The sequence below is a fragment of the Ranitomeya variabilis genome, chromosome 2 (assembly GCF_051348905.1).
Source record: "Ranitomeya variabilis isolate aRanVar5 chromosome 2, aRanVar5.hap1, whole genome shotgun sequence".
NCBI lineage: Eukaryota > Metazoa > Chordata > Amphibia > Anura > Dendrobatidae > Ranitomeya > Ranitomeya variabilis.
Genome location: NC_135233.1, coordinates 460,063,860 through 460,087,953, shown reverse-complemented (window position 1 = coordinate 460,087,953; position 24,094 = coordinate 460,063,860). Strand labels below are relative to the sequence as shown.

At 48.9% G+C, this 24,094-nt stretch overlaps 1 protein-coding gene and 1 long non-coding RNA gene across 7 annotated transcripts in view; one reads left to right on the top strand and one right to left on the bottom strand.

Moving 5' to 3' along the window:
• LOC143806661 (uncharacterized) overlaps window positions 1-24,094 on the top strand; it is a 63,476-nt gene that overhangs the window by 19,798 nt on the left and 19,584 nt on the right. The window lies entirely within an intron of this gene.
• Window positions 1-24,094, bottom strand: part of BRMS1 (BRMS1 transcriptional repressor and anoikis regulator) — a 54,362-nt gene that overhangs the window by 11,400 nt on the left and 18,868 nt on the right. For 4 of the 6 annotated variants that reach the window (XM_077287449.1, XM_077287451.1, XM_077287452.1 and 1 more), the window contains exons 6-9: window positions 21,372-21,468; window positions 19,726-19,818; window positions 19,391-19,455; window positions 2,997-3,599 (exon numbers count right to left, since the gene is read on the bottom strand). In XM_077287449.1, coding sequence (XP_077143564.1) covers window positions 3,012-3,599; window positions 19,391-19,455; window positions 19,726-19,818; window positions 21,372-21,468 — 843 coding nt within the window. In that variant the 3' untranslated portion in view covers window positions 2,997-3,011. Of the gene's footprint in view, window positions 1-2,996; window positions 3,600-19,390; window positions 19,456-19,725; window positions 19,819-21,371; window positions 21,469-24,094 lie in introns of those variants that run through there. The other 2 variants (XM_077287453.1, XM_077287454.1) reach the window with 1 other exon arrangement.

Genomic DNA, 24,094 nt, shown 5'->3' with positions numbered 1-24,094 from the left:
AACGGAAATGTGGCGAAAATTTTGCAATTTTCCAACTTTGAATTTTTATGCCCTTAAATCACAGAGATATGTCACACAAAATACTTAATAGGTAACATTTGCCACATGTCTACTTTACATCAGCACAATTTAGGAACCAACATTTTTTTTGTTAGGGAGTTATAAGGGTTAAAAGTTGACCAGCAATTTCTCATTTTTACAACACCATTTTTTTTTTTAGGGACCACATCTCATTTGAAGTCATTTTGAGGGGTCTAGATGATAGAAAATACCCAAGTGTGACACCATTCTAAAAACTGCACCCCTCAAGGTACTCAAAACCACATTCAAGAAATTTATTAACCCTTCAGGTGTTTCACAGGAATTTTTGGAATGTTTAAATAAAAATTAACAGTTAAAGGTTTTTTTTTTTTTTTTTTTTGCACAAAATTTATTTTAGCTCCAATTTGTTTTATTTTACCAAGGGTAACAGGAGAAAATGGACCCCAAAAGTTGTTGTACAATTTGTCCTGAGTACGCCGATACCCCATATGTGGGGGTAAACCCACTGTTTGGGCGCACCGCAGAGCTCGGAAGGGAAGGAGCGCCATTTGACTTTTCAATGCAAAATTGACTGGAATTGAGATGGGACGCCATGTTGCGTTTGGAGAGCCCCTGATGTGCCTAAACATTGAAACCCCCCACAAGTGACACCATTTTGGAAAGTAGACCCCTTAAGGAACTTATCTAGATGTGTGGTGAGCACTTTGACCCAACAAGTGCTTCACAGAAGTTTATAATGCAGAGCCGTAAAAATAAAAAATCATATTTTTTCACAAAAATGATCTTTTCGCCCCCAATTTTTTATTTTCCCAAGGGCAAGAGAAGAAATTAGACCACAAAAGTTGTTGTGCAATTTGTCCTGAGTATGCCGATACCCCATATGTGGGGGTAAACGACTGTTTGGGCGCATGGCAGAGCTCGGAAGGGAAGGAGCGCCATTTGACTTTTCAATGCAAAATTGACTGGAATTAAGATGGGACGCCATGTCGCGTTTGGAGAGCCCCTGATGTGCCTAAACATTAAACCCCCAAACAAGTGACACCATTTTGGAAAGTAGACCCCCTAAGGAACTTATCTAGATGTGTTTTGAGAGCTTTGATCCCTCAAGTGTTTCACTACAGGTTATAACGCAGAGCCGTGAAAATAAAAATACTTTTTTATTTTTTCCACAAAAATGATTTTTTAGCCCCCAGTTTTGTATTTTCACAAGGGTAACAGGATAAATTGGACCCCAAAAGTTGTTGTCCAATTTGTCCTGAGTACGCAGATACCCCATATGTGGGGGGGAACCACTGTTTGGGCGCATGGCAGAGCTCGGGAGGGAAGGAGTGCCATTTGGAATGCAGACTTAGATGGATTGGTTTGCAGGCGTCACGTTGCATTTGCAGAGCCCCTGATGTACCCAAACAGTAGAAACCCCCCACAAGTGGAAACTAGACCTCCCAAGGAACTGATCTAGATGTGTTGTGAGAACTTTGAACCCCCAGGTGTTTCACTACAGTTTACAACGCAGAGCCGTGAAAATAAACAAACAATCTTTTTCCCCACAAAAATGATTTTTAGCCCCCCAAATTTTTATTTTCCCAAGGGTAACAAGAGAACTTGGACCACAAAAGTTGTTGTCCAATTTGTCCCGAGTACGCTGATGCCCCATATGTTGGGGTAAACCCCTGTTTGGGCGCATGGTAAAGCTCGGAAGGGAAGAAGCACTGTTTTACTTTTTCAATGCAGAATTGGCTGGAATTGAGATCGGACGCCATGTCGCGTTTGGAGAGCCCCTGATGTGCCTAAACAGTGGAAACTCCCCAATTCTAACTGAAACCCTAATCCAAACACACCCCTAACCACACCCCTAACCCTGACACACCCCTAACTCTAATCCCAACTGTAAATGTAATCCAAACCCTAACCCTAACTTTAGCCCCAACCCTAACCCTAACTTTAGCTCCAACCCTAGCCCCAACCCTAACCCCAGCCCTAACCCTAGCCCTAACCCTAATGGGAAAATGGAAATACATTTTTTTAATTTTATTATTTTTCCCTAACTAAGGGGGTGATGAAGGGGGGTTTGATTTACTTTTATAGCATTTTTTATAGCGGATTTTTATGATTGGCAGCCGTTGCACACTAAAAGATGCTTTTTATAGCAAAAAAGTTTTTGCGTCTCCACATTTTGAGACCTATAATTTTTCCATATTTTAGTCCACAGAGTCATGTGAGGTCTTGTTTTTTGCGGGACGAGTTGATGTTTTTATTGGTAACATTTTCGGACACGTGACAGTTTTTGATCGCTTTTTATTCCGATTTTTGTGAGGCAGAATGACCAAAAACCAGCTATTCATGAATTCCTTTTGGGGGAGGCGTTTATACCGTTCCACGTTTGGTAAAATTGATAAAGCAGTTTTATTCTTCGGGTCAGTACGATTACAGTGATACCTCATTTATATCATTTTTTTTAGGTTTTGGCGCTTTTATACGATAAAAACTTTTATAGAATAAATAATTATTTTAGCATTGCTTTAATCTGAGGACTATAACTTTATTTTTTCTTTGATGACGCTGTGTGGCGGCTCGTTTTTTGCGGGACAAGATGACGTTTTCAGCGGTACCATGGTTATTTATATCCGTCTTTTTGATCGCGTGTTATTCCACTTTTTGTTCGGCGGTATGATAATAAAGCGTTTTTTGCCTCTTTCCTACGGTGTTCACTGCAGGGGTTAACTAGTTATGTAGTTTTATAGGTGGGGTCGTTACGGACGCGGCGATACTAAATGTGTACTTTTATTGTTTTATTTTTTTAATTAAATAAAGAAGTGTATTTATGGGAATAGTATTTTTTTTTTTTCTTTATTTAGGAATTTTTTTTTTTTTTTTACTTATGTAGAAATTTTATTTTAACTTTTTTACTTTGTCCCAGGGGGGGACATCACAGATCGGCGATCTGACAGTTTGCACAGCACTCTGTCAGATCACCGATCTGACTTACAGCGCTCCTGGCTTACCAGCGCCTGCACTGAGCAGGCACTCTGTAAGCCACCTCCCTCCCTGCAGGACCCGGATGCCGCGGCCATCTTGGATCCGGGCACCTGCAGCGAGGAGGAGGTAAGAGACCCTCGCAGCAACGCGATCACATCGCGTTGCTCCGGGGGTCTCAGGGAAGCACGCAGGGAGCCCCCTCCCTGCGCGATGCTTCCCTGTACCGCCGGCACACCGCGATCATGTTTGATCGCGGTGTGCCAGGGGTTAATGTGCCGGGGGCGGTCCGTGACTGCTCCTGGCACATAGTGCCGGATGTCAGCTGTGATAATCAGCTGACACCCGGCCGCGCTCCCCCCGTGAGCGCCGCCGATCGCGCTGGACGTACTATCCCGTCGGTGGTCATACGGGCCCACCCCACCTCGACGGGATAGTATGTCCAATGTCAGAAAGGGGTTAAAATTAACTTTGTACATGGGAAAAGGAGATTTTTGTGTACTCACCGTAAAATCTTTTTCTCCGAGCCAATCATTGGGGGACACAGGACCATGGGTGTTATGCTGCTTGCCACTAGGAGGACACTAAGTAAAACACAAAGAATTAACTCCTCCTCTGCAGTATACACCCCTTGACTGGCCAGTAACGACCCAGTTCGGTAGTAAAGCAGTAGGAGTATAAGAAAAACCAGATAAGTAAACTGTCAAAAACTGAGGAACAAACCACAATAACAACCAGCCAATAGGCTAACAGGGTGGGTGCTGTGTCCCCCAATGATTGGCTCGGAGAAAAAGATTTTACGGTGAGCACACAAAAATCTCCTTTTCTCCTACGCCTCATTGGGGGACACAGGACCATGAGACGTCCTAAAGCAGTCCCTGGGTGGGGAGCAATTGCACTGCTAAACCCCATGTACCACTGGCTTACTGAGGTACCGCTGTCTGCAGAATGCGCCTGCCAAGGGCAGCGTCTGCCGAAGCCTGGGTATGAACGTGATGGTCCAGTCTGCATACTTTCACGAAGCACTAAGTCGCAGCTTTACAAAGCTGTTGTGCTGAAGCCTGGTGCCGAATGGCCCAAGAAGCACCGACCGAGTCAAATGCGCCTTAATTGCTGCTGGGACAGAGGTGTTCCTGACGCGGTAGGATTCCTGAATAGTGGAGCGAATCCACTTTGCTAGAGTGGCCTTTGAGGCGGGTAGACCTTTCCTATGTCCCTCCAGAAGCACGAACAGGACATCCGACTTACGGAAGGAAGCCGTGCGAGATATGTACCGCCTAAGAGCTGTAACCACATCGAGAGTATGGAGAGCCTTCTCGATACGATGGGTTGGCGCTGGACAGAATGACGGCAAGACAATGTCCTCATTTAGATGAAAGGGAGGAGACGACTTTCGGTAGGAAAGAGGGAGAGGTTCTCAAAACTACCTTGTCTGGGTGAAAAATCAGAAAAGGGGGTCGGCACGAGAGGGCCACCAACTCAAACTCTCCTGATTGACGTAATCGCCACGAGAAAGACCACCTTCCATGAAAGGAGGGTGAGAGATGTCCTGCAATCGTTCGAAAGGGGCCTCCTGAAGAACTCCGAGAACCAAGTTAAGATCCCATGACGCCAAAGGCATTCTATAGGGAGGGACCACCCGGGAGACTCCTTGGATGAACGTCTTAACCGGCTTTCTGGAAGCGATCTTTCGTTGAAATAGAACAGACAATGCGGACACTTGTCCCTTGAGCGAGCTTAGGGCAAGGCCTGACTCTAAAACTGATTGGAGAAACTCCAGAATGGACGGAATGGAAAACACCAGAGGAGAACGTCCATGGGCTTTGCACCATGAAAAGAAGATGCGCCAGGTGCGATGATAAATGCGCATGGATACGGGTTTCCTAGCGCGAATCATGGTAGAAGAAACCCCTGGAGAGAATCCGGCTTGGGCTAAAATCCAGGATTCAACGGCCACACCGTCAAAGACAGGGCCCCGGAGTTCTGGTGGAAAATCGGGCCCTGTGAAAGGAGATCCCTGCGATCTGGAAGCCGTCAGGGAACATCGGCGACCATTTGGACAAGTTCCGCGTACCATGCTCGGCGCGGCCAGTCCGGCGCGACAAGGATTACCAGTCTCCCCTCTGCCCTGATCTTCTTGATGACTCTCGGGAGCTGAGGAAGAGGCGGAAATATGTATGGCAGCTGGAACCGATGCAACGACAGGACCAGAGCATCTGCCCCGATGGCGCAAGGATCGAGCAATGAACTGGGGAACATGGTTGTTGAGCCTCGAGGATCCACATCAGGCGTCCCCCAGCGAAGACAAATGTGCTGGAAGACTTCCGGATGGAGGGACCACTCGCCCGAGGCAAGACCTTGGCGACTGAGGAAGTCCGCTTCCCAATTCTCCACACCCGGTATGTGGATCACCGAGATGAGCGAGTGATTGGTCTCGGTCCAGCGCAGGATGTGTGAGACTTCGAGCATGGCTGCCCTGCTGCGGGTTCCCCCTTGCCGGTTGATATACGTCACGGATGTGGTGTTGTCTGATTGAATTCTGATGGGATGGCCTGTGAGAAGATGGTGAAAGTTGCGTAAGGCAAGTGTGATCGCTCGAATCTCCAAGATATTGATTGGAAGACACGACTCTCTCGTGGACCAACTACCTTGTGCCGTGTGGCGATTTGGGCTGGGGCGCAGTTTTCAAAGGCTGGCATCGGTGGGGTCACCACTAACCAGCGCACTGGGAGAAAGGACTTCCCTTGGTTCAGGGAAGACTGAAGCGTCTACCACCTGAGGGTCTGCCTGACCAGTGGGGACAGACGAAAACGTTGGTCGAGGGAAAACGGACTCCTGTCCCAGGCTAACAGCAGCGCCTGTTGCAGGGGACGGAGATGGAACTGCGCAAACGGAACGGCTTCCATCGCCGTAACCATTTTCCCGAGGATGCGTATCGCAAAGCGAATGGAGTGAAGGACTGGGTGAGAGCCTGCGCGCTCCCTGTTGTAAGGACAAGACCTTTTCTGGAAGGAGAATGACTAACCCACGGGAAGAGTCCAAAATCATGCCCAGGAAGCAGATTTGCTGAGTAGGCACTGGAGATGATCTCTCGAAGTTGATTTTCCAACCCAGGCGAGAAAGAATCCACGGTGATACTGAGACTCCTCGCAGGCAGAATGGGACGGACCCTTGATTAAAAAGGTCGTCCAGATACGGAAGGACTACCACTCCCCGAGCGTGAAGAATGGCCATGACAGCAGCCATGACCTTCGTGAAGACTCTGGGCACAGTGGCGAGTCCGAAGGGCAAAGCCACAAATTGGAAGTGTTCTTCTTGGACTGCGAAGCGCAGGAACTGCTGATGAGAGGGAAAAATTGGAATATGTAGATAAGCATCCCTGATGTCTATGGATGCGAGGAACTCTCCTTTTTCCAGGGACGCGACAACGGAATAGAGCGAGTCCATCCTGAAGTGTCGGACCCGTACGAACTTGTTGTTTAGCAATTTGAGGTCCAGTATGGGCCGTAGGGTCCCGTCCTTCTTTGGGACCACGAATAGGTTGGAGTAAAACCCCTTGAACCTTTGGTCTCGAAGGACCGGAACGATGACGCCGTCCCTTTGAAGCGTCTGTATGGCCTGAAGAAGATGTGACGTCGTTGCTTTGGGGGGAGAAGACTGGAAGAAGCGCGGGGGGGGGGGGGAGAATGGAAGAAAACTCGATTTTGTATCCGGAAGACATGAGCTCTCTGACCCACTCGTCGTGAACGACCGAGAGACAATTTTGACGGAACGAAAGAAGGCGTCCGCCTACTTTGTCGGTGTCCGCGGGACACGTCAACGAGTCATTGTGTAAAAGGTTTATGGGATGCGGATGCCTTAGGGCCAGAAGGTCTCGGTTTCCAGGAACGGTTTGGTCTGCATAAGACCTGGGGATTTCGGTTTTCCCACCGTCCCGAACCAGGGGAGGAGGACCAACTGGAGGAGTTGTTCCGAAAGGACCGGAATCTAAACTGCTGTTGATTCCGAAAAGGCCGGGCTAGTTTTTGCTGGGGAAGAAATTTACTCTTCCCTCTGGTAGGGTCAAATTATTGGGTCTAGTTTCTCCCCAAATAAACGACCCGCTTGGTAAGGTAAAGAAGTCAGCGACTTTTTAGAAGCAGAATCTGCTCCCAATCACGGAGCCATAAGGCCCTCCTGATGGAGATTGCATTTGCAGCCGCTTGCGCAGCGCAATTAGCCGCATCTATGGAAGTGTTAACTACGAAATCTCCAGCCTGAGCTATCTGGTTAGCTAGTCTGGCCGCCTCTGGGGGAAGATTACTGTCGTGGACGGTAGAGGTTAACACCTCTGCCCACGCAACCATTGCCTTAGCCACCCAGGTAGTGGCAAAGGATGGAAGGAGAGCTGCTCCTGAGGCCTCAAAGACTGAGCGAGCTAGGTAGTCAATTTGACGGTCAGAAGGATTTTTGACTGATGAGCCGTCCGACAGAGATAAGACTGTTTTGGATGCGAGTCGCAATACGGCAGGATCCACAGAAGGAGAGAGAAGCAACTCCTTCATCAGATCCTTGGAGAAAAGATATTTAGCTTCCGTGGCTTTTTGGGCCATAAATCGCTTCTCCGGGTGTTCCCTGTGCTTTTGGACAATGTCCTGAAACTCAGGGTGATTAGCAAATATCTTTTGAACGCGTTTAGTCTTTTTAAAAGACAATGTGTTCTTGAGTGGATACCGATTCCTCATCCACCATTAGTGTTTTATTGACTACCTCAATAAGGGAGTCAAGTGTCTCCTGACCGATAGAGGAGTCTTGGGTTAAAGATTCCTCCAACTCGTATTCTGAGTCATGTACGCTGCGATCCTCGGGGAGCGAGAAGATGAGCTCACAGATACTGAAGCTCGAGCATGGACGGGAGATGAGTGAAGGGTTCTTTTCCTGGCACCCCGAGATTCCCGTAGTATGGTACGCCCCCTGTGGTCAGACGGCCCTGCACCGGCGCCAGATTCCGTCGCAACCGACGGAGGCGAGTTCTGGCTTAAGGAGGACCCTCCTTGACCAAGGAATCCATAGAGCGTGACAAGGACGCGGCTCACTCAGGAGGGTTAGGCTCGACGGGGGTCGGTGGAGACACTGGAGGTGGAGGCAGAAGGCGGCTGCGCACAGGCTGGGTCACAGTTCTGGCACAGAAGGGTATTGTGGGCACGTGGCAACGCAGAATTGCAAGTGGCACATGAAGTAAAAAACAGTGTGCTTTTTATTGCCCCTTTTTGCCTCCTTAGATAGAGACATAGGGTATGTCTATTCTCCAGTAAGCTGCTAATAGCAGGGCTATGGGTGCACAGAAGGGGTTAAGCTTTTCCCTATGGAGTGGAGCAGCTTACCCACGGTCCTGTGCTGGTGTCCCCAGGGAGGAAGAGAGGGAAGTAGCGTTTTCGCTGTATTTCCCTGCAGCAGTGGAGTCCCAAGATGGCGCCCGAGATTTGTAGAGCTCTTCTCGTTCAGAGTGAGAAGCGCCTGAGCAGTGGGCGGGGCTCCGGTGGTGGGCGGGATTTTTGAATTGCGGCCAGGTCCGGCTGAAGAAGCCAGGGACTAAATTAGTGAAGCCGGCCGGCGGAGCGCGCCGGCGGCCGCCGCTGACATCTAGCCAGCGGTACCTCTCCCCAGGGACCCGGACCGCATCTTCCCATGTCGGCAGCATGAGGAAGAGTAGTACTCACCGAGGAGGGAGCCACCTCCAGCTCAATTGTTCCTCCCTATGCCGGGGGATGGAGAGCGTCTCGATATGTGCTTGCCCCAGGTGACTTACAGCTGTGCCTGCCACAGGGAGGGCTTGAGTGCGGTGGAGCCCGGGAGATGCACATAAGGAGTTATACTCTATGTGCTCGCCATCTTACAGGGAGGAGATCGGGACCGTATAGGAACCGTCGCCCTAGCATAGATTAGGCGTGCCCCAGTCGTCGCAGGAAAGGTACGGGTAGGTATACTCGCCGTGCTCGCCTGTTGATGGTTCGGGGGGAGAGCGGACCCTGAAAGGAATCCGTCGCCCCCTTCACTCCGTTAATTAAAAAATAAAAGTTTACAGAAAAAAGATTTTTGTGTACTCACCGTAAAATCTTTCTCTTAGCCTCTAATTGGGGGACACAGGACCATGGGTGTTATGCTGCTGTCCACTAGGAGGCGACACTATGCATAATCTGAAAAAGATTACCGTGGCTCCTCCTCTGCAGTATACACCCCTGGACGGCGTCAGCCTTCTCCAGTTTTGTGCAAAAGCAGTAGGAGGAATGTAACATGAATAACAGACATGCCTATAAGAAGGCCACTATGTACGAGCTCAAAGAACAATATGAGATCTCAACAGTAACAACGGCCCAAAAAGGGCAACAGGGTGGGAGCTGTGTCCCCCAATTAGAGGCTAAGAGAAAGATTTTACGGTGAGTACACAAAAATCTCCTTTACTCTGTCGCCTCATTGGGGGACACAGGACCATGGGACGTCCCAAAGCAGTCCCTGGGTGGGAAGCAATGGACGAATATTGTGCAGACAGGCCCCTATACTTGGGGCACCGCCGCCTGCAGAACACATCTACCCAGGCTCGCTTCCGCTGAGGACTGGGTATGAACCCTGTAGTGTTTAGTAAACTAGTGTGGGCTAGTCCAAGTGGCTGCCTTACACACTTGTTGTGCCGAAGCCTGGAGCCGAATGGCCCAGGAGGCCCCTACCGCCCGTGTAGAGTGTGCCGTAATACCGGCTGGAAGAGGAGAATTCTTAAGGCGGTAGGCCTCTTGTATGGTGGATATGAGCTTCCTGGCAAGGGTAGCTTTGGAAGCTGGCAGACCCTTGCGGCCGCCTTCCGGAAGAAGGAAAGGGAATCAGACCTCCGGAAGGACGCAGTCCTAGACACATACAGTGGGGCAAAAAAGTATTTAGTCAGTCAGCAATAGTGCAAGTTCCACCACTTAAAAAGATGAGAGGCGTCTGTAATTTACATCATAGGTAGACCTCAACTAAGGGAGACAAACTGAGACAAAAAAAAAATACAGAAAATCACATTGTCTGTTTTTTTTTCATTTTATTTGCATATTCTGGTGGAAAATAAGTATTTGGTCAGAAACAAAATTTCATCTCAATACTTTGTAATACATCCTTTGCTGGCAATGACAGAGGTCAAACGTTTTCTGTAAGTCTTCACAAGGTTGCCACACACTGTTGTTGGTATGTTGGCCCATTCCTCCATGCAGATCTCCTCTAGAGCAGTGATGTTTTGGGCTTTTCGCTTGGCAACACGGACTTTCAACTCCCTCCAAAGGTTTTCTATAGGGTTGAGATCTGGAGACTGGCTAGGCCACTCCAGGACCTTGAAATGCTTCTTACGAAGCCACTCCTTCGTTGCCCTGGCGGTGTGCTTTGGATCATTGTCATGTTGAAAGACCCAGCCACGTTTCATCTTCAATGCCCTTGCTGATGGAAGGAGGTTTGCACTCAAAATCTCACGATACATGGCCCCATTCATTCTTTCATGTACCCGGATCAGTCGTCCTGGCCCCTTTGCAGAGAAACAGCCCCAAAGCATGATGTTTCCACCACCATGCTTTACAGTAGGTATGGTGTTTGATGGATGCAACTCAGTATTCTTTTTCCTCCAAACACGACAAGTTGTGTTTCTACCAAACAGTTCCAGTTTGGTTTCATCAGACCATAGGACATTCTCCCAAAACTCCTCTGGATCATCCAAATGCTCTCTAGCAAACTTCAGACGGGCCCGGACATCTACTGGCTTAAGCAGTGGGACACGTCTGGCACTGCAGGATCTGAGTCCATGGTGGCGTAGTGTGTTACTTATGGTAGGCCTTGTTACATTGGTCCCAGCTCTCTGCAGTTCATTCACTAGGTCCCCCCGCGTGGTTCTGGGATTTTTGCTCACCGTTCTTGTGATCATTCTGACCCCACGGGGTGGGATTTTGCGTGGAGCCCCAGATCGAGGGAGATTATCAGTGGTCTTGAATGTCTTCCATTTTCTAATTATTGCTCCCACTGTTGATTTCTTCACTCCAAGCTGGTTGGCTATTGCAGATTCAGTCTTCCCAGCCTGGTGCAGGGCTACAATTTTGTTTCTGGTGTCCTTTGACAGCTCTTTGGTCTTCACCATAGTGGAGTTTGGAGTCAGACTGTTTGAGGGTGTGCACAGGTGTCTTTTTATACTGATAACAAGTTTAAACAGGTGCCATTACTACACGTAATGAGTGGAGGAAAGAGGAGACTCTTAAAGAAGAAGTTACAGGTCTGTGAGAGCCAGAAATCTTGATTGATTGTTTCTGACCAAATACTTATTTTCCACCAGAATATGCAAATAAAATGATAAAAAAAACAGACAATGTGATTTTCTGTATTTTTTTTTTCTCAGTTTGTCTCCCATAGTTGAGGTCTACCTATGATGTAAATTACAGACGCCTCATCTTTTTAAGTGGTGGAACTTGCACTATTGCTGACTGACTAAATACTTTTTTGCCCCACTGTATATACGCAATGCCCTGACAAGGTCAAGCGCATGCCGAGCCTTCTCCACTCTATGAACCGGGACCGAACAAAGGGAAGGCCGAGAAATTTCCTCATTGAGGTGGAACTTGGACACAACCTTCTGAAGGAGGTACAGAGAACTACCTTGTCCTGGTGAAAAACCAGGAAGGGCTGTCTGCAGGAGAGTGCTGTCAGTTCAGACACCCTGCGTATCGAGGTGATTGCCACCAGGAAAAAAAACACCTTCTGGGAGAGAAGGCGGAGCGGGACCTCCTTAAGGGGTTCGAAGGATGGTTCCTGCAATGCTGTCAGGACCAGGTTGAGGTCCCACGTTTCTAGTGGTCGTCTGTAGGGGGGAACCAATCGGGAAACCCCCTGAAGAAAAGTCCTTACTCGCAGCTTGGTAGCAATGCCCCTTTGAAAAAAAAGCACTGAGAGGGCTGACACCTGGCTCTTAGGCGAGCCCAGGGACAGCCTGGCCTCCAGACCCGATTAGAGAAAAGGAGATTTTTGTTTACTTACCGTAAAATCTTTTTCTCCGAGCCATTCATTGGGGGACACAGACCATGGGTGTTATGCTGCTTGCCACTAGGAGGACACTAAGTGATACAAAGAAAGTTAGCTCCTCCCCTGCAGTATACACCCTCCTGCTGGCCCTCAGCTAACCAGTTCGGTGCAAAAAGCAGTAGGAGATCAGTAACAACATATTAGCTCACAGCATGTCATATTATATATGAGAGTATAGCATATCGGACTATAAAAACAAGCGTAAGCCAATACTAGGGTGGGAGCTGTGTCCCCCAATGAATGGCTCGGAGAAAAAGATTTTACGGTAAGTAAACAAAAATCTCCTTTTCTCCTACGCCTCATTGGGGGACACAGACCGTGGGACGTACCAAAGCAGTCCCTGGGTGGGGACAACGTCCAATCAGGCTCTGTGTAACTGCTACTTACAAGTGCGCCACCGTGGCCTGCAGAGTCCGCCTGCCCAGAGTCACATCTGTGGAAGTCTGGGAATTATAATGCTTCAAGAATGCATGCGGACTCGACGAATCCGCAAGCTTGCAGGCGTGTCTTGTTGACGCCTGGTGCCTGGAACCCACGATAGACGGGAAGATAGGCTGTCATCTAACACGGAAGGACTCCTGGATGGTGAAATATTACACCAGGCTAAATGGCCGATGGAGACGGTCAAACCCTTCCTGTAAAAGTCAGGAAGCCTTCCTCTTACCGGTAGGAAACCCAAGATACAGTGTCCAACCTTCGGAAGGACGCTGTCCTCAAGACATACCTACTCAGAGCACTTGCTCTGTCCGGAATATGGGAACCTCATTCCATTTTGTGGAGTGGTGCCAAAAGAGATGAGGGAAGAACTATGCCCTCATGACAGTAGTAATACAATACCACCTTGCTAACTAGGGACAGGGAAGGCTTGAGGACAACCTTGCCTTGAAGGAATAAGAGAAAAAAAAAAAAAAAAAAGTCTGAAAAGACCCGTTAACACCGAAGACTCGTCAGGATGAGGATATCGCCGAGAGAAAAGGGGGCAACCTTCCCTAACAGAATAGATCCCAATGATCTAACGGTACGCAATAGGGAAGAAGTACATGTGAAAAACATCCTGCGAGGTGGTCCCCACTTGCAGTTTTGTTGCAGAAAGACAGAAAGCTACCAGCTCCGCAAGCGAACTGACGTGGTCAGTGCGGATTTCCGAGGATCACCGGGGCCCTTTCTGCTTCTGAAAAGCTTTCGGAAGTGGAAACTGGTACCACGGAATAACCGGAGCATGCAGTGCGAAGGCCCCTGGATCTCGAGAGCGAACAACAAACTCCAGTACACAGGCGATCAGTCAGGACGTCATCCGAGCTACAACTGTAGAGCTCCAGTGAAGGCGGGTCTGATGGAATACTTCCGGTGAAGTTCCCACTCACTTGAGGTGAAACCCTGACGGCTAAATATGTTCTCAGCCCAGAGTTCTACTCCTGGGATATGTATTGCCAAGATCACCGAGTGATAGATCTCGGCCCATGTGAGGTACTTTGGCCATGGTGCTTGAACGTGGTACTCGCTAGATGATTGACGTATGACACAGCCGTAGCGTTGTCCAATTGAATTCGGATGGGTTGACCCGCCATAAGGAGTGGACCTACTATAGGACTACCCTTGAGATCTCCAGAGCAATGATCGGGAGAAGAGGACTGGCATTGGAAGTTACTAGTAACCATGGAACCGGGAGAAAAAAACTCCGGATGAAGAAGGAGCTCAGAGACTATCGTCTGAAAAGCTGCTTGACTTGCTGAAAACTAACGGAGCAAAGGAAACTGCTTCCATTGTCGTCTCCGCTTTTTTTTTTTTTTTTTGGAACCCTCCCAGCAAATCGAATGAAATGAGGGGATGAGTGAGCAAGAGCGCGAGCTCCCTGTTGAAAAACCATGACCTTGTCTGGAGGGAGATTTACCACCCTTCTGGAAGAATACTGGATCATCCTCAAAAAGGATATCTGCTGGGCTGGAAATGAGGAGTTGTCTAAGTCAGCCACCAGCCCAGGTGAGATGGTATCGCAAGTGATATAGACGACTTAGCGTAGTCCTGCAAGGGTGGGTAAACAGTTGGTCAAGTAGGACGACCACGCCTCTAGGTGCAAGACGACAGCCGCCATGACCCTTGCGAACACCCTGGGTGCGGTAGCAAGGCCGAAGGACAAGGTCGTGACTTAAATGCTGTTCACGAATGGAAAAGCAAAGGAATTTTTGAAGAGGTTAGGCATCCCGAATGTCGATGGATGCCAGAAACTGCACCTTTCTTGTCGAAGTAATGGCTGAGCGGATGAGACTTCATTAGAAGAAGAAGAAGAACCTTGTGAAAAGATTATTAGAAGTTTGAGGTCCGGGATCGGTCCTACTTCTCGTTCCCCTTTTAGGAACGAAGATCCCTTAGATCTAGACCGTCCTGGACAACCCTTTCACTGTTGGTCGGGGCTGCGGGAACGTACGATTCTTCGTAGTCTCCCGCTCAAAAATATGATTGACCAGCTGAACTGGGAAAGGGATACTGGTGTGAATCAAAGTAGTTAAGGACTCCAAGCAGGAGACCGTTGCTCTAGCAATCCATGCGGCGGATAGGGAGGTTAAAGGGCTGGACCCGTAGCTGCCAAACGGAACAAACCAGATTTGCTATTTGACAGATCGTGGCATTTTTAATTGAGGACATATCGGGCAGGGATACTGGTAGGTAAACCACAGGAGATTGTACCCGGTTAATCTGCCGAGTGGCAGAATGCACTGCTGCTTCCAGCAGGTCATTGCAGAGTTAAAAATTAGGAGCCTCGATCCACCATCCTCTTAACAAAGAAGTGGAGAGGGAAATTCGCCTACTTGCATCTTCTGTTAAATAGTAGGTGATGCAGAGGGGGTGCTCAGACGCCCGAAAAAAAGATGCCTCTGTACATCCACAGAGTGCAGGTCTCCGGGTGGACAGGACAGGTTGTCTGGCGTTAGGCCTGGACCTTCGAGTGCCCGTGTGTTGATGATGTGGGGAGACCGGCGCCCTTTAAAGTGCCTGTCGCCCTTAAAAATCAGACCAGGCATAGCGTCCCACGTAGAGGCTTCTGTCCAGTGAATCGCATATCCGGACTGGATGGCAAAAGCTCTACGAGGGAGTTTAGGCTGAGGGAACTAGTGACACTGGGATAAACTGGGATCAGCGGCAGAGGGCTCCTTATTTATGACCAGTTTCGGATTGGTCATGGTGCCCTCAAGACCAGGGAATACTGGTCGTGTGCCTTTAAGACCAGGGAAAACTGGTCGTGTGCCTTTAAGACCAGGGGAATACTGGTCGTGTGCCTTTAAGACCAGGGAATACTGGTCGTGTGCCTTTAAGACCAGGGAATACTGGTCGTGTGCCTTTAAGACCAGGGAATACTGGTCGTGCGCCTTTAAGACCAGGGAATACTGGTCGTGCGCCTTTAAGCCCAGGGAATACTGGACGTGTGCCTTTAAGACCAGGGAATGCTGGACGTGTGCGTTTAAGACCCGGGGATACTTACTGGTCCCGTGTCTTTAATACCCGGGAATTCTGGTCACGCGCCCTTAAGACCAGGGAATACTGGTCACGCGCCCTTAAGACCAGGGAATACTGGTCACGTGCCTTTAAGACCAGGGGATACTGGTCACGTGCCTTTAAGACCAGGAAATACTGGTCACGTGCCTTTAAGACCAGGGAATACTGGTCACGTGCCTTTAAGACCAGGGAATACTGGTCACGTGCCTTTAAGACCAGAGAATACTGGTCGTGTGACTTTAAGACCAGGAATACTGGTCATGCGGGTTTAGGTAAAATCTCGCAGCGAGCGAGAAGCGCCAATTCAGGGGACGGAGCTACAGGCACGACGTGGGCGGAGCCTCGAAACTTCCATGAATAGGCCCCAGCTGGGGCGTAAATTTCTGCAGCCGGCGTCAGCGTAGAAGTAAGGGGTGGTCACCCGTTGCTCGAGAAAATTGAGCGCTTCCGCGTCAGGCGCTACGCGCCAGGAAAAAAGGCTAAGCCGCCTTGAGGCGACACAGTGCGCTTCTGGGACTACACATCGGCCGAAGCCGGGAGCTAAATTTGTTAGCCGGCTGGAGCGTTACCTCAGTGAGGTGGCCACAGGGAAGTCTGAGACTGCCTGTTAATATCCCGCTGCAGAAGCCCATTGCTGGCAGGATCCACTTACCAACGGTGCGCGTCCCGGCATGGAGCCGCCGCGGATGTCGGGTATTGCAGCCTGGACGGTGCAGGGATAGAGAGATAAACCTCAATCCATCATCCCTTTGTTAGGGAGGTGGAGAGGAACCGTCCGCCTCCTTGTGCCATCCGCTTTCACAGTGGTGGGATAGTGGGGGCTGCCCGGACCATGGAGGGGGGCTTCTGAACATCCATGAAGTTCAGCCCATCGGGACCATGAAGGCACCTTCGCCCCTGAAGGTGGATTTCAACTGCGGCCTAGTCCGGCTGAAAAAACCGGGAACTAAAGTTATGGAGCCTGCCGGTGGAGCGCGTCGGCGCGCCGCGCGCCGAATGATTGCCGCTGGCGTACCGGCCCGTGGCACCCCCAGGACCGCATCTTCCACGCAGTCAGCGTGAGGAAGAATGGCCCCCGAGATCTGCAGGGCGCCTCTCGTCTCCGACGAGAAGCGCCGATATAGGGGGCGGGGTTACGGCCGTGGGAGGGATCTGCCCACTGCGGCCTACTCCAGCTGAAGCCGGGGACTAAATTTTCGGCCTGCCTGGCGATGCGCGGCGGCCACAACGGAGCGACGCTAACCACCGCAGTTTCCCGACCGCCGGCATCTCTCTCCAGGGGCTCTGCCGCAAGTATCGCCGGCGCCTGCCCCTAGAGGCCACTGCGGCCTACTCCGGCTGAAAAGCCGGGGACTAAATTTCCGGCCTGCCCGGCGGTGTGCGGCGGCGCGGCCGCAAAGCGATCTGGAGCGCAGGAGGGGAACTCCTGATATACTCACGGTCCTGTAATGCAGGTCCCCCTGTACCTGCGCGCTCCTTTTGGGCTCTGCCGCAAGTATGCAACGCCATGTAATGTGGGCCTTGTATGTCGGGCCCCCGGAGAGGGACATGAGAGCCAGGCTCTATGTGCTCGCCGTCTTGCAGGGGGAAGGGAAATCGGGACCAAAGATGGAAACCCGTTGCCCCAGTAAAAATTGGCGTGCTCCAACGTCGCAGGAGAGGGACGGGGAGGTATACTCGCCGTGCTCGCCTGTTGCTGGTTCGGGGGAGAGCGGGTCCCATAAAAAAGGATCCGTCGCCCCCTTCACTCCGTTGAATAAAAAATAAAAATGTACAGAAAAATAAAAATTAAAATTAAAATAAGAAAGTTGGGGTCTGAAAACAGACCCAAGTGCCTCCTACAGACACTAAGCAAGAACTGGTTAGCTGAGGGCCAGCAGGAGGGTGTATACTGCAGGGGAGGAGCTAACTTTCTTTGTATCACTTAGTGTCCTCCTAGTGGCAAGCAGCATAACACCCACGGTCTGTGTCCCCCAATGAGGCGTAGGAGAAAAACCAGGTAGTTTAGGGAGGGAAGAAGTGAATGGGGTCTGGCCGCGATATTCGCACTAGGTAAAGAGAACTTTCCAGGTACGGTCATACATCTTGGCAGAGGCTGGCTTCCGTGCCCTGATCATGGTCCTAATGACGTCCATCGAGAGCCCTGCCTGGGTTAGAACCCAGGTCTCAAGGGCCACGCCGTCAAATTGAGAGCCCCTGAGTTCTGGTGGTAGAACGGGCCTTGTGATAGAAGATCAGGGAGGGAGGCGCCAGGGGGCGTCTGCTGAAAGTTGTACGACGTCGGCGTACCACGTACGTCTGGGCCAGACCGGTGCGATTAAGATGGTTGGAACTCCATCTTGCTTGATCTTCCTCACCACTCTGGATAACAGGGGGAGAGGTGGAAAAATGTACAGAAGCTGGAACTGGGTCCAGTCCTGAACCAGAGCGTCCGCGGATCGTGTGCTCTGGCCATGAAGTTGGAGACCTTGGCATTGAAGTGGGATGCCATTAGGTCCACATCTGGGGTCCCCCAGCAATGGCAGATCTGGCGAAAAATTTCGGGATGGAGAGACCACTCTCCCGAATCTATTCCTTGCCGTCTGAGGAAGTCTGCTTCCCAGTTGTCCACACCCGGAATGTGGACCGCCGAGAGAACCGAGCCTGTGTCCTCCACCCAGAGGAGGATGTGTGACACTTCTCGCATCGCCTGGGTACTGCAGGTCTCCCCTTGGTGATTCACATATGCCACAGTTGTGGCATTGTCCGATTGTATTCTGATGTGAGAGGCTGCCAGCTAAGTGATGGAAGGCCCTCAATGCCAGGAGGATGGCACGAATTTCCAGGATGTTGATGGGCATGGTCGCTTCCACTGGGGACCACTTGCCCTGTGGTGTTGGTGCACTGCACCCCAACCCGTCAGGCTCGCATTGGTGGTCAGAACCTTCCATTGACCTGTGAGAAAGGATTTCCCCTTTGCTAGCGAGGTTGGCTTGAGCAACCAGTGCAGGGACCTCCTGGTTGATGCCATTAGCTGGAATTCCCTGTCGAGAGGAAAAATGATTCCTGTCCCAGGACTTTGAAATGGCTAGTTGGAGAGGCCTGAGGTGAAACTGGGCCAAATGGGACCGCTTCTATTGCTGCCCCCATCCTGCCGAGGACTCTCATGGCAAACCGGAGAGATCGAGGGGGTTTGCAGAGGAGGTTAATCTTTTTCAGATTATGCATAGTGTCGCCTCCTAGTGGACAGCAGCATAACACCCATGGTCCTGTGTCCCCCAATGAGGCGACAGAGTAATAAAAATAAAATAAAAAACGTTGGGGTCTGAGAACAGACCCAAGTGCCTCCTACAGACACTAAGCAAGAACTGGGTCGTTACTGGCCAGTCAAGGGGTGTATACTGCAGAGGAGGAGTTAACTCTTTGTGTTTACTTAGTGTCCTCCTAGTGGCAAGCAGCATAATACCCATGGTCCTGTGTCCCCCAATGAGGCGTAGGAGAAAACCCCCTTTTAAGGTAATTTCCCTATCCACATCTGTTTGCAGGGCAATTGTCCTGCTATTACCCCCATTTTGCAGCCCCCTAGCTCTAACTATAACCATTTGACCGCCATTTTAAAAGCACCAAAGTTTGGGTTCAGATCCGGGGTCAAGTTCTGGTACCCAAAACAAACTTTGTACTCAAGTTTGGCCTAACCTGACCTTCCATGGATCCACTTAGTTCCCAGCAAAATATATGAGCAGTTCTATAATACAAAGGGTTCTCGCATTTGCACAGATGAGTGTTCTGTGCAGCGATATTCCCTGCACCTATACAGATTACAGAACAGAGCAGTTACCTTCTTGATCGCCGTCCAGTCCTCCAGGATATCCAAATCCCGCAGCATGTATACAATATAAGGACCTAGTGTAGTAGTCAAGGAGAACTTCATCTTTACATTGAGATCAGAAATAACAGTGACGATAGCAGAGCTTTTATACAAGTCCTAATAAATGGAAATAGAAATATCTGTAACTTTAACAGCTGCAGCCAATCACTGGAACCAGGAGTCTTCTACCAACTATACCGGCTTCACTGCTGAAAGCAGTGATCAGGCACAGAAGGAATGATCTGTCGATATGGATATATGTCCTTCTTCAACTTCCAACATACAGAATATTAAATAAAGGATACCAGAAACCAATGGGACCTTCCTCTTCTTCTCCGACCGAAACGGATCCCATTTTCTGCGGCTTCGTTTTGACCTCAACTCTTCATCCCACCACTCTAATAAACGAAAAACATGCTAGGCAGGCTGCTGTTTATTCAGGGTAAAGGCTATGGGACCCGTGTGCCACCCCGTAGTGTGGGAACCCCTTTAGCTCATTTCCTGATACAATTTTCTCCCAGTTTTTCTTACTGTTCAACTATTGAAACGCTAAGGCCATGTGCACACGTTCAGTATTTTTCGCGTTTTTTCGCTATAAAAACGTGATAAATACGCGAAAAAACACGCTTACATATGCCTCCCATTATGTTCAGTGTATTCCGCATTTCTTGTGCAAATGTTGCATTTTTTTCCGCGAAAAAAATCGCATCGCGGAAAAAAAAGCAACATGTTCATTAAATTCGCGGAATTGCGGGGATTCCGCACAACTAGGAATGCATTGATCTGCTTACTTTCTGCATGTGGCTATGCCCACCATGCGGGAAGTAAGCAGATCATGTGCGGTTGGTACCCAGGGTGGAGGAGAGGAGACTCTCCTCCACGGACTGGGCACCATATAATTGGTATAAAAAAAAAAAAAAGAATTAAAATAAAAAATAGTCATACTCACCTTCGATGGCCCCCGGAGTCTTCCCGCCTCTCAGCGGTGCATGCTGCCGCTTCCGTTCCTGTAGATGGTGTGTGTGAAGGACCTGCGATGACGTCGCGGTCACGTGACCGCGACGTCATCGAAGGTCCTGCACACACACACCATCTATAGGAACGGAAGCCGCTGAGGAGATCGGCTGTCTGCAGGTGAGTATAACCATTTTTTTAATTTTTTTAAAATATTTTTAAACATTCTTTTACTATTGATGCTACATAGGCTGCATCTATAGTAAAAAGTTGGTCACACTTGTCAAACACTGTTTGACAAGTGTGACCAACCTGTCAATCAGTTTTCCAAGCGATGCTACAGATCGCTTGGAAAACTTTAGCATTCTGCAAGCTAATTACGCTTGCAAAATGCTAAAAAAAACCCGAGAAAAAACGGGGAAAAAAACGCAAAAAATAAATAAATGCGGATTTCTTGCAGAAAATTTCCGGTTTTCTTCAGGAAATTTCTGCAAGAAATCCTGACGAGTGCACATACCCTAACAGTCAGCATATATCAATGGAAAAATCTTCTGGCACAAGCAGGCATTCTCCATGCAAAAGAGCATTATATCTAGAGATTGCCGAATGTCTGTGAGTAGGTGTTATCTGAGCATGCTCGGGTGCTAACCCAGTGTTTTCGGCGTGCTCGAATAATACGTTTGAGTCCCTGCAGCTGCGTGTCTCGGCTGTTCGAGAGCCGCAACACATGCAGGGATTACCTAATAAACAGGTATGTGTTGCCTGTCGAACAGCCAGGAGACGTGCAAATATTTTTCGAGAACACTGATGACACTTAGCACCCAAGCATGCTCAGATAACACCTTATCCCAGCACGTTCGCGCGCATCACTAATTATAATACATTCCCTTCCCGATTCCTCCAGAGTGGGAACTGTATAAGTAAGCACTAGTGTATCTAAAAATCAGTGTAGAATATAAGGCAGCATTCAACAATATACTCCGATGCGATTTCATACCGGATGAAATGTCGATGCTCTGCCGATCTTCCTCCAGCCTCTGGATCCGCTCAAGAAGCTCGCACTGCATGTTATCGAACAGGAGAATCTTCTCACTCTGCAAACACAATATAATACACGTGTAAATGAACGATCTAACAAGAGCGAATATGATATTCTAGTAATAAAAGGTTTTAATATCTAATTAATTGCAATATTCTAGCAGGTCCTAGAAGGGTTTCCCAAGTCATCTACTGGCCTAACCCATCAGCGTCAGTGATCTTCTGCATTTATAGCTTAGCAGGTGCTTTCTTTACAAGGAATGCGGTTAGCCGATTCATACCGCCCAACCACTGGCTTCAAAACTCAAGACTGGCTCTGTTACTGCAGCCACATCGAGAGAAAATATACATTTGTAAACGGAGGTGTGGATGATGTGATTAGGATTACTTGTCCAAGAGGAAGATCCCCAACTGCTTCTCACCCCATGAGACTCGCCCCATGTACAGGCTTCTCAGTAAATTAGAATATCATCAAAAAGTTAATTTATTTTAGTTCTTCAATATAAAATGGGAAACTCATTATATAGAGTTATTACAAACAGAGTAATCTATTTCCAGTGTTTATTTCTGTAAATGTTGATGATTATGGCTTACAGGCTTGAAAACCCAAAAGTCATTATCTCAGTAAATTAGAATAATTGACAAAAAACACCTGCAAAGGCTTCCTAAGTGTTTACAAAGGTCCCTTAGGCTATGTCTCCACGTTCAGGATGGCCGGCGGTATCGCCGCAGCGGCGAAGCCGCTCGGCGCTAAGCCCCGCCCCCTTTCTGGGACGCGATCATGCCGGATGTGTTAACTCTTCACATCCGGGATGATCGCTCGCTCCCATAGCGCCCTGTGATATGCCTTGCGGGGACGCTGCGTCCCCGCAAGGTGTATGGACATGCTGCGATCTGAAAAGACGCGCAGCATGTCCGTAGTCGCAGGGCCGCCGCGTGCAGGTTTCCACGCATAGTGGAGACGGGATTTCATAAAATCCCCTCCACTATGCTGGAACATCTGGACGCTGCTTGTTTGACGCTGCAGCTCTGCGCAGCGTCAAACAAGCAGCGTTTCCTGACCGTGGAAACATACCCTTAGTCTGTTTCAGTAGCTCCACAATCATGGGGAAGAATTCTGACTTGACAGATGTCTATAATCATCAACATTAACAGAAATAAAACCCGTGAAATAGATCACTGTTTGTAATGAGGCTATATAATATACGAGTTTCACTTTTTATATTGAAGAACTGAAATAAATTAACTTTTTGATTATATTCTAATTTTGTGAGAAGCACCTGTTTGTCTAAAGCAGGGGTGGGGATTCTTTTTTCTGCCAAGGGCCATTTGGATATTTATACCATCCTTAGGGGGCCGAACAAACTCGGCCCACAAAGTACATCCTGACTGGCACTGGTTTTAGGACGTAATCCTTCATTGCATGCCCTTCAGTGTTCAGTAGTGAACACAGCATCTGTGTGTGCTAACAGAGCAAGAAGAAATTAATGAACTGGTTGTAATCAAAATACACCTCTCTGCCCAAGAATGCGGTCCCTGAGAATGTGCTTGGGGGGCCTGATAAGAGGTCAACGAGGGCCATAAATGGCCCTGAGGTCCCCCACCCCTGGTCTAAAGAAACACACCAATTTAGGGGACAAGGGTGGAGAGAAGTCACATTTTTCTTGTCTGCAAGTATGCAATAACAGAGGAGTTCGGGCAGCAAGAATCATCGGTCAGGTTCCCTTTAAAGTGAATCTGTCAGTAGGATCAACCCTCCTAAGCCATCTACTTGGGCATGTAGGTCATAGGAAGATGAATAATACCTTAATATCTGAGATCCAATGTCTTATTCTAGAGAAATCCACGTTTTTCCGTTATGTAAATGAACTGTTAAGATCTCTGGGCTGGACATAGATCTCCCGGAGAATCTGCCTCCAGAGATTATTATAAATAAAGAGTTGCCACTGCGAAAAAGTAAGACAAACAGAACAGGAGAACTGAACTCCATCTCATAACAAACACGTTAGCAGTCACAGCTCTGCTGTATTGTAACCCTGTCTGCCTGTGAGCTGGAAGCACCGAGAGGAACCTGCAGATGTGTAAGTTATATCACACACAGCTCTGCAGTGAGATCAGGAGAGCAGAGAACGGCCATTACATGTCTCACACTGCCTCTTATTTACAATAAGCTCTGGAGGCAGATTCTCAGGGAGACCTATGTCCAGCCCATAGATCTTGACCGCTCATTTACATAATAAAAACATGAATTTCTCTAGAAGACGACATCAGATTGCATATCTCAATGTATCATTGAATTCAGCTGCCTATGACCAAGTGCCCATATAGAGGGCTTAGTAGGGTTGAACCTACTGACAGATTCCCTTCAACTCAAATTGAACAAAACAATAGAGGAAGAAAATTAATTAGATCCTGAGGATATGTGCTAGTGATGAGCGGACTTGCTAGGATAAAGTGTTATCTGAGCATGCTCTGTTGCTAACCAAGTGACTTCGGTGTGCTTGAAAATAACATTCGTCGCCGCGGCTGCATGTCTTGGGGCTGTTCAAAAGCCGCAACAGATGCAGCGATTTCCTGTTAGACAATCCACACATGTTAAACTGTTGAACAGCCGTGAGACATGCAGCCTTGGGGACTCGAACATATTTGAGAACAACAAAGTCACTGTTAGCACCCGAGCAT